This window comes from Medicago truncatula, chromosome 1, assembly GCF_003473485.1.
Source record: "Medicago truncatula cultivar Jemalong A17 chromosome 1, MtrunA17r5.0-ANR, whole genome shotgun sequence".
In the NCBI taxonomy this organism is placed as follows: Eukaryota; Viridiplantae; Streptophyta; class Magnoliopsida; order Fabales; family Fabaceae; genus Medicago; species Medicago truncatula.
In genome coordinates this window covers 37737181-37748637 of record NC_053042.1, presented here as the reverse complement: position 1 = coordinate 37748637, position 11457 = coordinate 37737181, and the positions used below count along the sequence as shown (strand labels likewise).

General features: G+C 28.1%; 1 protein-coding gene across 1 annotated transcript; it reads left to right on the top strand.

The window, feature by feature from the left end:
* Positions 1-2983: 2983 nt before the first annotated feature.
* Positions 2984-5882, top strand: LOC25484454 (magnesium transporter MRS2-I). Its single transcript, XM_039827975.1, has 8 exons — positions 2984-3151; positions 3290-3364; positions 4420-4551; positions 4647-4691; positions 4803-4847; positions 5360-5389; positions 5485-5604; positions 5696-5882. Exons 2-8 carry the CDS (start codon positions 3323-3325, stop codon positions 5804-5806), a joined length of 525 nt encoding a protein of 174 aa, XP_039683909.1. The 5' UTR covers positions 2984-3151; positions 3290-3322; the 3' UTR covers positions 5807-5882.
* Positions 5883-11457: the final 5575 nt, after the last annotated feature.

The following is an 11457-nucleotide window of genomic DNA, read 5'->3' as shown; positions in this document are numbered from 1 at the left end:
ATTAATTTCAATATCTTTTGATCATCACAACCACGCAAATATTTGTATTCACGCTGTCAATGAATGACACCGAATATTTTTATTCCCTTTCTTCAACCACGGAAATACACACACACATTAGTGTTTAGAGTAATACTTTATATTCCTCTTTCTTGTTTTTTTTTTTTTTGTGTATAATTTTTGTTAGTGTTGTGTAATGCGTATAATTATTTTTATAAAATTTTGATTTTAATTAAAAGTACAAGTGTAGTTGCCTAAAAAAATTATACTTATATATAATTTACACATTTGTATTGTAACAAACTATGCATATCTTTTTCTTATTAAAAAAACTAAACATATCTTTTTCAATGACACCACCAATGTAACAAATATAATATTATATATATAAATTCTTATCTTTTTGACCAACACTAAAAATATGGTATTCTTATAACAAAATTTGTTATAGAGTATAATTGGAAAAGAAAAAACCAATTATTCTCATTATATATACACACATATACATATTATAGATATGATTGAGCGTGACGAAGAAAGCAATATAAATGAAGAAATCAGTTCATATAATCCAGGAAGAGTGCAAGATGGAGGCTACATGAATAAAGTTAGAAATCAAATAGGAGTTGCGTTGATGGAGAGTAGAAATATTTGAGTTTGTGATGATTTATGTCTTTAAAAAAAAATGATTATTGTTTTTAATTTTCCAAACTACTTTGATATTATTTATGTTATTATTTGAGCCTCCTTAAATTATTTATCCTATTCAAATATTTAACAAGTCGTTTATATGATGATACAAATTTGTATTCATGTTACACAAAATAAACGTCATTGAGTAAATATAGTATTGGTAAAAATATATCTTTTATATTTTAAACATTTTTTCCCTTCAAAAAATATTTTAGACATTTTTTTATTTATTATGTTAATTCATAATGAATTCAAAGTTTTTTTATTTATCGACAATGCATAAATATATGCAAGGTCCCGGGTTCGAACCCCAGACACCACCAAAAAATAATAAATTCAAAGTTTTGTACAATATTTTGCCAAACAGCTTTTAACTCAAAAATAACTTTAGAACTAAAAAAAAAATAAAGAAACCAAACAGCTTTAATCTTTTTCTTAAAGAGCTTTATTTTAACTTTGTTTTAAAGTAGCTTTTAGACCGAAAAAGAGCCTGGTCAAACGGTACCATAAAATTGAATGGAATGAGCTTTAACCAAAAGTTGTTGAATGCTATTTCAAAAAACTATTTCTCCCCAATTTATTTCACAAGCACCTCTCTTCAACTTCCGCCGGCAACCTTTTGTTTTATTTTTTCAATATGCTTTTTTCTTCCATTTTTATTTTTTTTTATTTTTTTTAACCGGTCCATTTAATTTTTTAATGAGGTTTCATTTAAGTTTATTATCTATTTTTTTAAGGAATTTTATTATCTTTTTTATCACTTATATATTAATTGCAATATCTTTTGATTATCACAACCTCGCAAATATTTGTATTCACGCTGTCAATGAATGACACCGAATATTTTTATTCCCTTTCTTCAACCACGGAAATACACACACACGTTAGCGTTTAGAGTAATACTTTATGTTCCTCTTTCTGTTTTTTTTTTGTTATGTTAATGCGTATAATTTTTGTTAGTGTTGTGTAATGCGTATAATTATTTTTATAAAATTTTGATTTTAATTAAAAGTACAAGTATAGTTGCCTAAAGAAATTATACTTATATATAATTTACACATTTGTATTGTAACAAACTATGCATATCTTTTTCTTATTAAAAAAACAAAACATATCTTTTTCAATGACACCACCAATGTAACAATATAATATAAATTCTTATCTTTTTGACCAACACTAAAAATATGGTATTCTTATAACAAAATTTGTTATAGAGTATAATTGGAAAAGATATTGTACAAATTTGTATTCATGTTACACAAAATAAACGTCATTGAGTAAATATAGTATTGGTAAAAATATATCTTTTATATTTTAAACATTTTTTCCCTTCAAAAAATATTTTAGACATTTTTTTATTTATTATGTTAATTCATAATGAATTCAAAGTTTTTTTATTTATAGACAATGCATAAATATATGCAAGGTCCCGGGTTCGAACCCCAGACACCACCAAAAAATAATAAATTCAAAGTGTTGTACAATATTTTGCCAAACAGCTTTTAACTCAAAAATAACTTTAGAACTAAAAAAAAATTAAAGAAACCAAACAGCTTTTTCTTAAAGAGCTTTATTTTAACTTTGTTTTAAAGTAGATTTTAGACCGAAAAAAAACCTGATCAAACGGTACCGTAGAATAATGAAAAATTCAACCCAAAAAAGTTATGTATTCCGTTTATATATTGCTATGTTATAGATAACAAAATTTTGTTTAAATTTACGGATAACAAAAATCAAACTTGAGTTTTCCAAATATATCCTTAATTATTTTGTTTATAATTGATAAATTATACCATTAAACAATTCAAACGACAATTAAATTAGAACAATAACTTTAATTTATACTCAAACGGCACTTAAAAATAACAAGAAGAGTATAACATTAAATTAGAAGAGTTTTTTAGTAGAGAAAAGTTAGTAGTTTTTTCTTAAGGAAGAGAAGAGTTGGTAGTTATTTTTCTTTGACACAATGAAATAGTTAGTAATTAAACATGGGTTTATTATTTTTTGATAAAAGAAAAATGATAAAAAGATAGTAAAACATGATCCAAGAGAGGCAAGATACAAGTGAGGAAGTAGAGGAAAAGTACAAAGAGTTGCGTTTCTTTTTTTAGAAGGTATTAAATTCGTTTCATTGAGTTGTTACGATTTAGTTGATTTTTTACCTATTTTTTTGGGTTGGCTAAATACGTGATTATCTATCTATAACAAACTTCAACTTAAAATCAATCTTATTCTTCCCAGTACACACATTCACTATATAAATAAATAACTATCACTCCACGAGTCACGTACCTTAACCATACGCAAGGGTTTAAGGGTTCTTTTATTGAGTTGAATTGGAGGGATATGGACCCACAAGATATGGTAGCTGCTGTGAATAGAAGAAGACACAGTCTTCTACAAGTTGGATTCAGTTTGATGCTACAGGCCAAGGGTGGATTCATGATGTGGACAAGTATGTTATCATGAATAGGGTTCATATTGATGCACGTGATCTTAGAATCCTTGATCCTTTGCCCTCTTACCCCTCTTACCCCTCTTAGAATCCTTTATTTTGTTCAATTGTTATGAACTTTTGAGTTACATTTTGCAGATTAGTAGTCGTAATTTGGACAAAGTTCGTAAAATGAAGAGTAGAATGACAAGGCTGATTGCTCGGGTTCAAAAGGTATGTTAGTTTTCGGGTGCTAGTGAAACATTTGTGATCATAAAATCCCATTTTCTTTATATGAACATGTTCTGCACGTTGTGCTGGTTGTAGTGTTGTTAAATAGCGGCTGTAGTGCCGCTACAATGCTGCAACATATATAGCGGAGTTTTAACAAATCGCTATTTTTCCATCTACACAATTTTGTGCAAGTGTTGTCAAATAGCGGCTATGACGTAGCAAAATTTGAATAAACTGCTACTTTAAGTAATTTGTGATTGATAATCTGATGTTTATTGATCTTTTAACTGTGAAATTTGACTTGCATTAAGTAGGAATACCAATATCTTTCTTAATAATCAATATGACAAATTATCCAGTCTCAACTCTCAAGAACTTTGCTTTCATAGAATCAAGTAGTAGTTTTTGTTGGATTGAAAAGCTAAAACACTATTGTGCGAGATGGAATATTTAGAAGAAAAATGTGACAATATGAACGTAAAACTGTGTAAATCTTATTGAATGGAGAAGATGCAAAATACAAAGTGCATTAACCCTATATATATATATATATATATATATATATAGAGAGAGAGAGAGAGAGAGAGAGAGAGAGGGGGGGAATATGCTAACAAACTACGGTGGCTTGGCTAACAAGTTACCCTATGATCAAGTTAATCTCTAGCTGACTAACTCAATTATTTAGCTAACTTGTATCTTAAGCAACTAACAAACTAACTGCTTATAGTTTGAATTATACAACTAACAGTTTTTTGCTTGAATGGAAGCATACGGAGCCTTCACGTTCTTCGTGATGAATATTATCGGGATCTACATCATTGTGTGTGTCTTGTTTATAATCAGAGTAAAATGTTGATTTGTTTCTCTGCATAGCTTCACATGATCAATATAAATATATTGTTTCAGACAGCAATTTTTCATACACTATCAGTTTGCTTGGTTGAATGTTGCACCTCATTCTTGCATTGTGTCATCTCCTTTCTTCAACACAAAATACAAAACATATATATCATAACAATCTGCAACTTTGTATCATTGATTTTTATCTGCTGCAGGTTAGAGATGAGCTTGCACAATTACTAGAAGATGATGATGATATGGCCGACTTATACTTGTCGAGAAAAGCAAGTATTGCAACATCTCATTTCGATGAAAATGATGTTGAAGAGCTTGAACAATTACTTGAGGTTATTACATTTTTTTACCTCGAGAAATTTAGAATGGATCTTCCATAGTTCCAATGAATAAAAACTGTTATAACCTGTTTTGTTAATTTTTGCAGGCTTATTTCAAGCAAAGCGATGACACGTTAAACAAATTAACCGCGGTTAGTGTCATCTCCGTCTCAACTCTAAATTTGTTTGTGGTAGCTTTACCTCATAGCATCTGAATATATCATATTTAGTCTAATTACTTTCATTTTTCTTTTCATTTAAAGTTACGAGAGTATATCGATGATTCCGAAGACTACATTAACATTCAAGTAAGAAACTTGCAATTTTTTTAAGGCAAATTCTATGGTACATCCAATAAATTTGGGTGTATTGGTACACCAAGTCGTAAAATTAATAATAGATGAGTTGTTTTTTTGAAGAAAAATAATTATTTTCTATCATTGACAACTAAGATAATTAAATTTTATATACCAAAAGTTTCGACGAAATAAAATTTAATTTTTAAGAATTTTTTATTACTCATAACAATGAATATTGATTATTTTTTATGACAAAATGTAAATTTTGTAATATGATCCTTATAAACAATGAAATGATGGTTTTTTTTATGAAATGATGTTTTCTAAAATATAAATATTGACAAATACCTTTTTATTTCATTAAAGTGATCTTTAATTTATATATTTTGTAAAACAAGAGTACCGGTACACTTAAAATTGTGAGTGTACCATAGAAGTTCCCTTTTTTTTAATGGTAATAACAATAGGTATTTGGTGAATGACATGTAATATGAATAATTTTTTGTTCTTCCATTTTGCAGCTTGACAACCATCGTAATAACCTAATTCAGGTGCCTTTTATGTTTCTGCACCTTGAATATTTTCTATCAATATTTTGTATAATGTATTTTACTTAAGTTTGCTAAACCTTTCAACATTCATGCAGTTGGAGCTCTTTCTTACCTCTGGAACCATTGGCCTATCTATTTTCTCTCTGGTGGCTGGTATTTTTGGCATGAACCTCCCATTTACTTGGAATGATGGCCATGAATATATGTTCAAATGGGTAAGCAATTAACTATTTTTGTGTATAGTTAATCATGTGGCTTCAAAATTTATAACTAGATATAGTAAAATTTAATCATGTTTGCTTGCAGGTAGTTATTGTGGGAGGAGTAATCTCTCTATTTCTGTTTTTCATGATTATCATCTATGCTTACAAAAGGAGGTTGATTGGATCAATATGCTGGAAAACTAAAGTGGAGTAGAAAATGAACTCTAGGACTAATTAATTGTTGATTAGCTGGCTAACTACTAACTAACTATGGTTAGTAAAATAACAACTTGGTTAGGTGAATAACTATTCATGTATATTTTTTTTTTTTTGGAAATGCTAACGCACAAGTTAATGAATCAAATATATAAATAGTTTATTGGAATGTGTGTATTACATCTAATCTTTAACTTTTTAATAAATTGAATGCATAAAATTTTAGAGAATATTTTTTTTTTTAATATATATGTTAGACTTTGGTTATGAATGTTGAATTTTATTGATCCAAATACTCTTAAGAGTTTGTTTTCAAAATATATTAGGCTTATTTATATGTTAGTCTTTGAATTTGCTAATTCTTTCAAAGAGAATGTTAACCAATGTCTCTGAGGTATTGGTTAAGAACCAAATAAAATAACTTTTTATTAAAAAGTAATGTAATTATTACTTAATAAAAAGTGATCGTTTATATTTCCAAGACAGAAAATTTTATTTATAGATTCCTTAACCAGTGCTCGGGCACTAGTTAACAAGACCCTTCTTTCAATTTTATTCTGCAAATATTAATCACTTGAGTTTTGGTCCCTAAACTCATAGTCTCACTGATGTGGTTCTGTTTATATGATGTGTTGAGTGTTGACTTGGATAATTGACGCTAGCTCTAAATTTTTATATGAATTGATGAAAATACCCTCAATTTTACCAGGACAATGTGAATTGACACAACGCCCTTACTCCCTTAGCACTCATTAACTCAAGCCCAATCCGGAAACTCATTGAAAACCTTCATCCCACGAACACAAACCCAGAAAAGTTCATCTCAAAACCCATCTTATCACAGTCATGCAAATTCATCACATTTCACAAATTCATCTCAAAAATTAAGAGTATTTCTGTCCATTCATGTCAAATATTATGAATCAGCAAACACTTATCCCAACTGGACACGTCTTCTAATCACAGCCACCTCCGCGAGATTATGTGTTTACCTTCATTTATTTATGGTTAGACCTTAGGCACAGTAAAAAGAATCAAGTGAGAAATCTGAATATGACTACCAACCAAGCTTGACATGACAACTACAAATCTTTTTAAATATATGTTTGGTCAATTTATTACTTGGCAACGGAAAGAAAACGTACATTATCAGTATACAAACTGTCAATGGTCTATTTGCTTGTTGAATTGATAACCTCATCTCATACATTATTTTGTCGAATAAACTGAACACGTACTTCCTTCCTTCACATTTTTGCAATATAAAAATACCGTAACATACTACTACATCCAAGATCACTTGTCTTTTTCAAGGGAACTCTAATGAGAAAATAAAACCAAACTGAATAATCGGTAACTAGTTTGACTTATTAATTATCGTCATCAATAATCTGAATAAAAAGAGCAACAACAAAAAAAGGTACATGTATAATATTCAGTGCGATGGTGACTTCATTTTCACAATACTAAGTCAATCCTCCACTGTGTCAGTCAAACGAGCTTAATCTTAATGTATTATTAAACAAATAAAAAACTAGATTATTTAGGATCTAAAGTAACGGTAAAACATTTTTATAAGTGTCATCTTCAAAGCTACATTCACTAATTTCTTTACATTGACATACCCAAACTAAATGAAATTTCCCATCCAATTATCAACATAATTCAGCAAGGGTTTAGGTTCTTATAACGTGTTTTTTTTTTTTTAGGTTTTAGGTTCAACTTTTCCGATGTCAAAAACAAAGTTATGCTTTGGCTTTAAATAGAACTCTCGAGTGTGTCGGTTGGATTGGACCCCTCATACTAGTCCGTCATTTGACCAAAATTTTGAATTTAAAATATATATATATAAATAGCAGGAAATGTTTCCATAAAAAAATGGTTAAATTTGTTTTTGGTCCCTATAAATATACAAACTTTTCGTTTTAATCTCTCTAAAAAATTTCTTCAACTTTTCGTCCCTATAAAATTTTCAATCACTACTTTTGATCCTTATTTTTAAGTCAACTTTTGTATTATTTTTTTTTTAATGAAATTGTGCATAAATGTGTAGAATATTATAAAAACTCTCCCAAAAAAATTAGAATTTTTTAACAAAACATAAATTAAATATGAAATTTTAACCGCCAAAAATATAAAAATTCATATTTAATTCATGTTTTGTTGAAAAATTCTAATTTTTTTTAGAGATTCTTATAATATTATAAATTTTTTTGTAAAATTTTATTAAAAATATGGATTCTACATATGAGTTTACTTGAAAGGAGTGACCAAACGTGAAGATGGAAAACTTTTGGGGACTAAAAGTCTAAGAAATTTTTTAGGGGAACTAAAAGTCTAAGAAAATTTTTAGAGAGACTAAAACGAAAAGGTGATATATTTATAGGGACCAAAAATATTTAATCCTAAAAAAAAAAAAAAAAAATTGGCAATGTGGACCTTTCTTTTGGTGGAGGCCGGAGTTTAAACCCCAGACCTTACATATATTATGTATTGTTCCTACCAAGTTAAGCTCACAAGGATACACTTTCTATCCTAAGAGAAGTTACCAACATAAAAAAATAGATTTAACAAACTTACTAAATAAATCAACATGAGCGGTTAAATTCCTTTGGAAAAAATAATAACGCCATCATTATCAACATATAGAACATGAGAAGGGACCAAACAATCCTAGAGCCGTTAATCAAAAACTAAGGTATTGTTTAGTCCGGCTTTTTTTCAACTTTTCTACGTTTTTAAGGAGAAGCTAGGCCAAACACAATATCAATAAAGTACCTTCGAAAAAAACTACTTTTTTTAGAATGCATAAAATTGAATGGAATGAGCTTTAACCAAAAGTTGTTGAATGCTACCTCAAAAAACTATTTCTCCCCAATTTATTTCACAAGCACCTCTCTTCAACTTCCGCCGGCAACCTTTTGTTTTATTTTTTCAATATGCTTTTTTCTTCCATTTTATTTTTTTTATTTTTTTTAACCGGTCCATTTAATTTTTTAATGAGGTTCCATTAAAGTTTATTATCTATTTTTTTAAGGAATTTTATTATCTTTTTATCACTTATATATTAATTTCAATATCTTTTGATTATCACAACCTCGCAAATATTTGTATTCACGCTGTCAATGAATGACACCGAATATTTTTATTCTCTTTCTTCAACCACGGAAATACACACACACGTTAGCGTTTAGAGTAATACTTTATGTTCCTTTTTCTGTTTTTTTTTTTGTTATGCTAATGCGTATAATTTTTGTTAGTGTTGTGTAATGCGTATAATTATTTTTATAAAATTTTGATTTTAATTAAAAGTACAAGTGTAGTTGCCTAAAAAAATTATACTTATATATAATTTACACATTTGTATTGTAACAAACTATACATATCTTTTTCTTATTAAAAAAACTAAACATATCTTTTTCAATGACACCAGCAATGTAACAAATATAATATTATATTAATATAAATTCTTATCTTTTTGATCAACACTAAAAATATGGTATTCTTATAACAAAATTTGTTATAGAGTATAATTGGAAAAGATATTGTACAAATTTGTATTCATATTACACAAAATAAACGTCATTGAGTAAATATAGTATTGGTAAAAATATATCTTTTATATTTTAAACATTTTTTCCCTTCAAAAAATATTTTAGACATTTTTTTTATTTATTATGTTAATTCATAATGAATTCAAAGTTTTTTTATTTATTTATAGACAATGCATAAATATATGCAAGGTCCCGGATTCGAACCCCAGACACCACCAAAAAATAATAAATTCAAAGTTTTGTACAATATTTTGTCAAACAGCTTTTAACTCAAAAATAACTTTAGAACTAAAAAAAATAAAAAAATCAAACAACTTTAGTCTTTTTCTTAAAGAGCTTTATTTTAACTTTGTTTTAAAATAGCTTTTAGACCGAAAAAAGTCTGGCCAAACGGTACCTAAGACTATCTTGAACTGGATTAGGGAGAAATATAATATGTCTCGAACACATTTACGTCAAGAGAAATACCATGTTGCTCTACCATGTACAGACAGAAATAGAAAGCTCAGCAGAATTCAAGATCGCCTAAATCCAAATGCAATCATTTGTGATTAAATCTGATAGAGATAACAGCTTTGAAAATAAATTACCAATCAAAAGTTTGGTATTGTCAACTCTAAGGGCCAAGGTCCCCCCGTAATTTAAATTACCAATTTTGGTAATGTCAACTTTAAGTGCCAAGGTCCCCCCCGTAATTTATGCAGAAGATTAATAGCTTCAGAAATCAAATAAATACAATAAATAATTTGTCTACCTATTATAAAGTCTCTCTAATTAAAAAAAAGAGTCTTTTTTTTTTTTGTTAACGAGTACACCGTAATACAGATTTTTTACGATTTACATGAACTTTAAGAGTTTAATTTTTAATTCATGGTCAAACGCAAAAGTTTTGTACTCTTGGTAAATTACAATCAATCATCCATAAGTACTAGAATTTTTTTCAAAAGAAAAAATGATTTTTATAAATAGTTCCAACAAAAAGGTAAAAAATTTTTGACTTCACAATCATGATTACTTTTTTGTTTAACATAAAAAATTAAAAAAATTAAAAAAAAAAAACTTAATGCATTTTATTTAAAATGATTTTCACATAGATTTAAGTTTTTTTTTTTATCATTTAAGTGTGGTGGTTTATTGTTTGTCGTCTTATGCTGCGTTGTTTGATTTCTCGTCTTTTTCGGTGTTCATTTGATTCATATTGAAAGATCGATTATTCAATCAAATTATTCAATCAAAGATTTGGATATCAACGTTGCAGATCCGGAGGCCATGAATATTCCGGTCACTTTAATTTTCTCATATATTTTTGTAGGCATTATGTCATTATATGTTATTAACTTGGATGATGTGAGTTTGTTCGCGGATTCATCCTTTATGTTTTTAGCAGTATTGAATGATGAAATATTTTGATTTGAATGAATGAAGATCATTTTGTTTTTGTCAAAAAAAATAATAAGAGTAGAGATACATGATAGGATTTGAATAAAATTATGAAAACTAGCATGACATGAATCTACCTTAACTAAACTATGAGCAATTTCATTGACTTGTCTCTTAATAAACCTCACTTCAGGGATTGATGCATCATAAGAAAGTAAATGTCGACAATTATTAATAATTAAGCTAAATGTCGATTCTACCATCATAGATGCTATTGACCACCATCTTTAAGTCCATTTCAAAGTCCATATTGAACAACCGAAGATCACGCACTCACTTAGGAGTAGATAACGGTCTGAGGGCTTCCCCAAGTCCACATCAAGTATAGGAGATAGCCACTACGTTTTGGCCAAAAAATATATATCAACTTGACATTAATCATATGATTGATAGCACAACTCTCGATTATGGTGATGGGCTCGAGATGGAGATAGATGGATTCATGATCACTTTATACGTCGCTTTAGCAATTTCACATAAATTAATAAATGTGGTTAATATTGTGTAGAAAAAAGTAATTATGAGTTATTATACGAAAATATCATTCATTAATGGCATGGAAAACATAAATTAAGAGAATTGAAAAAAAAATTAATAGATAGTGAAGGGCATAATTGAAAAATATGCATTAATGATTAATTCGATATCGTAAAAT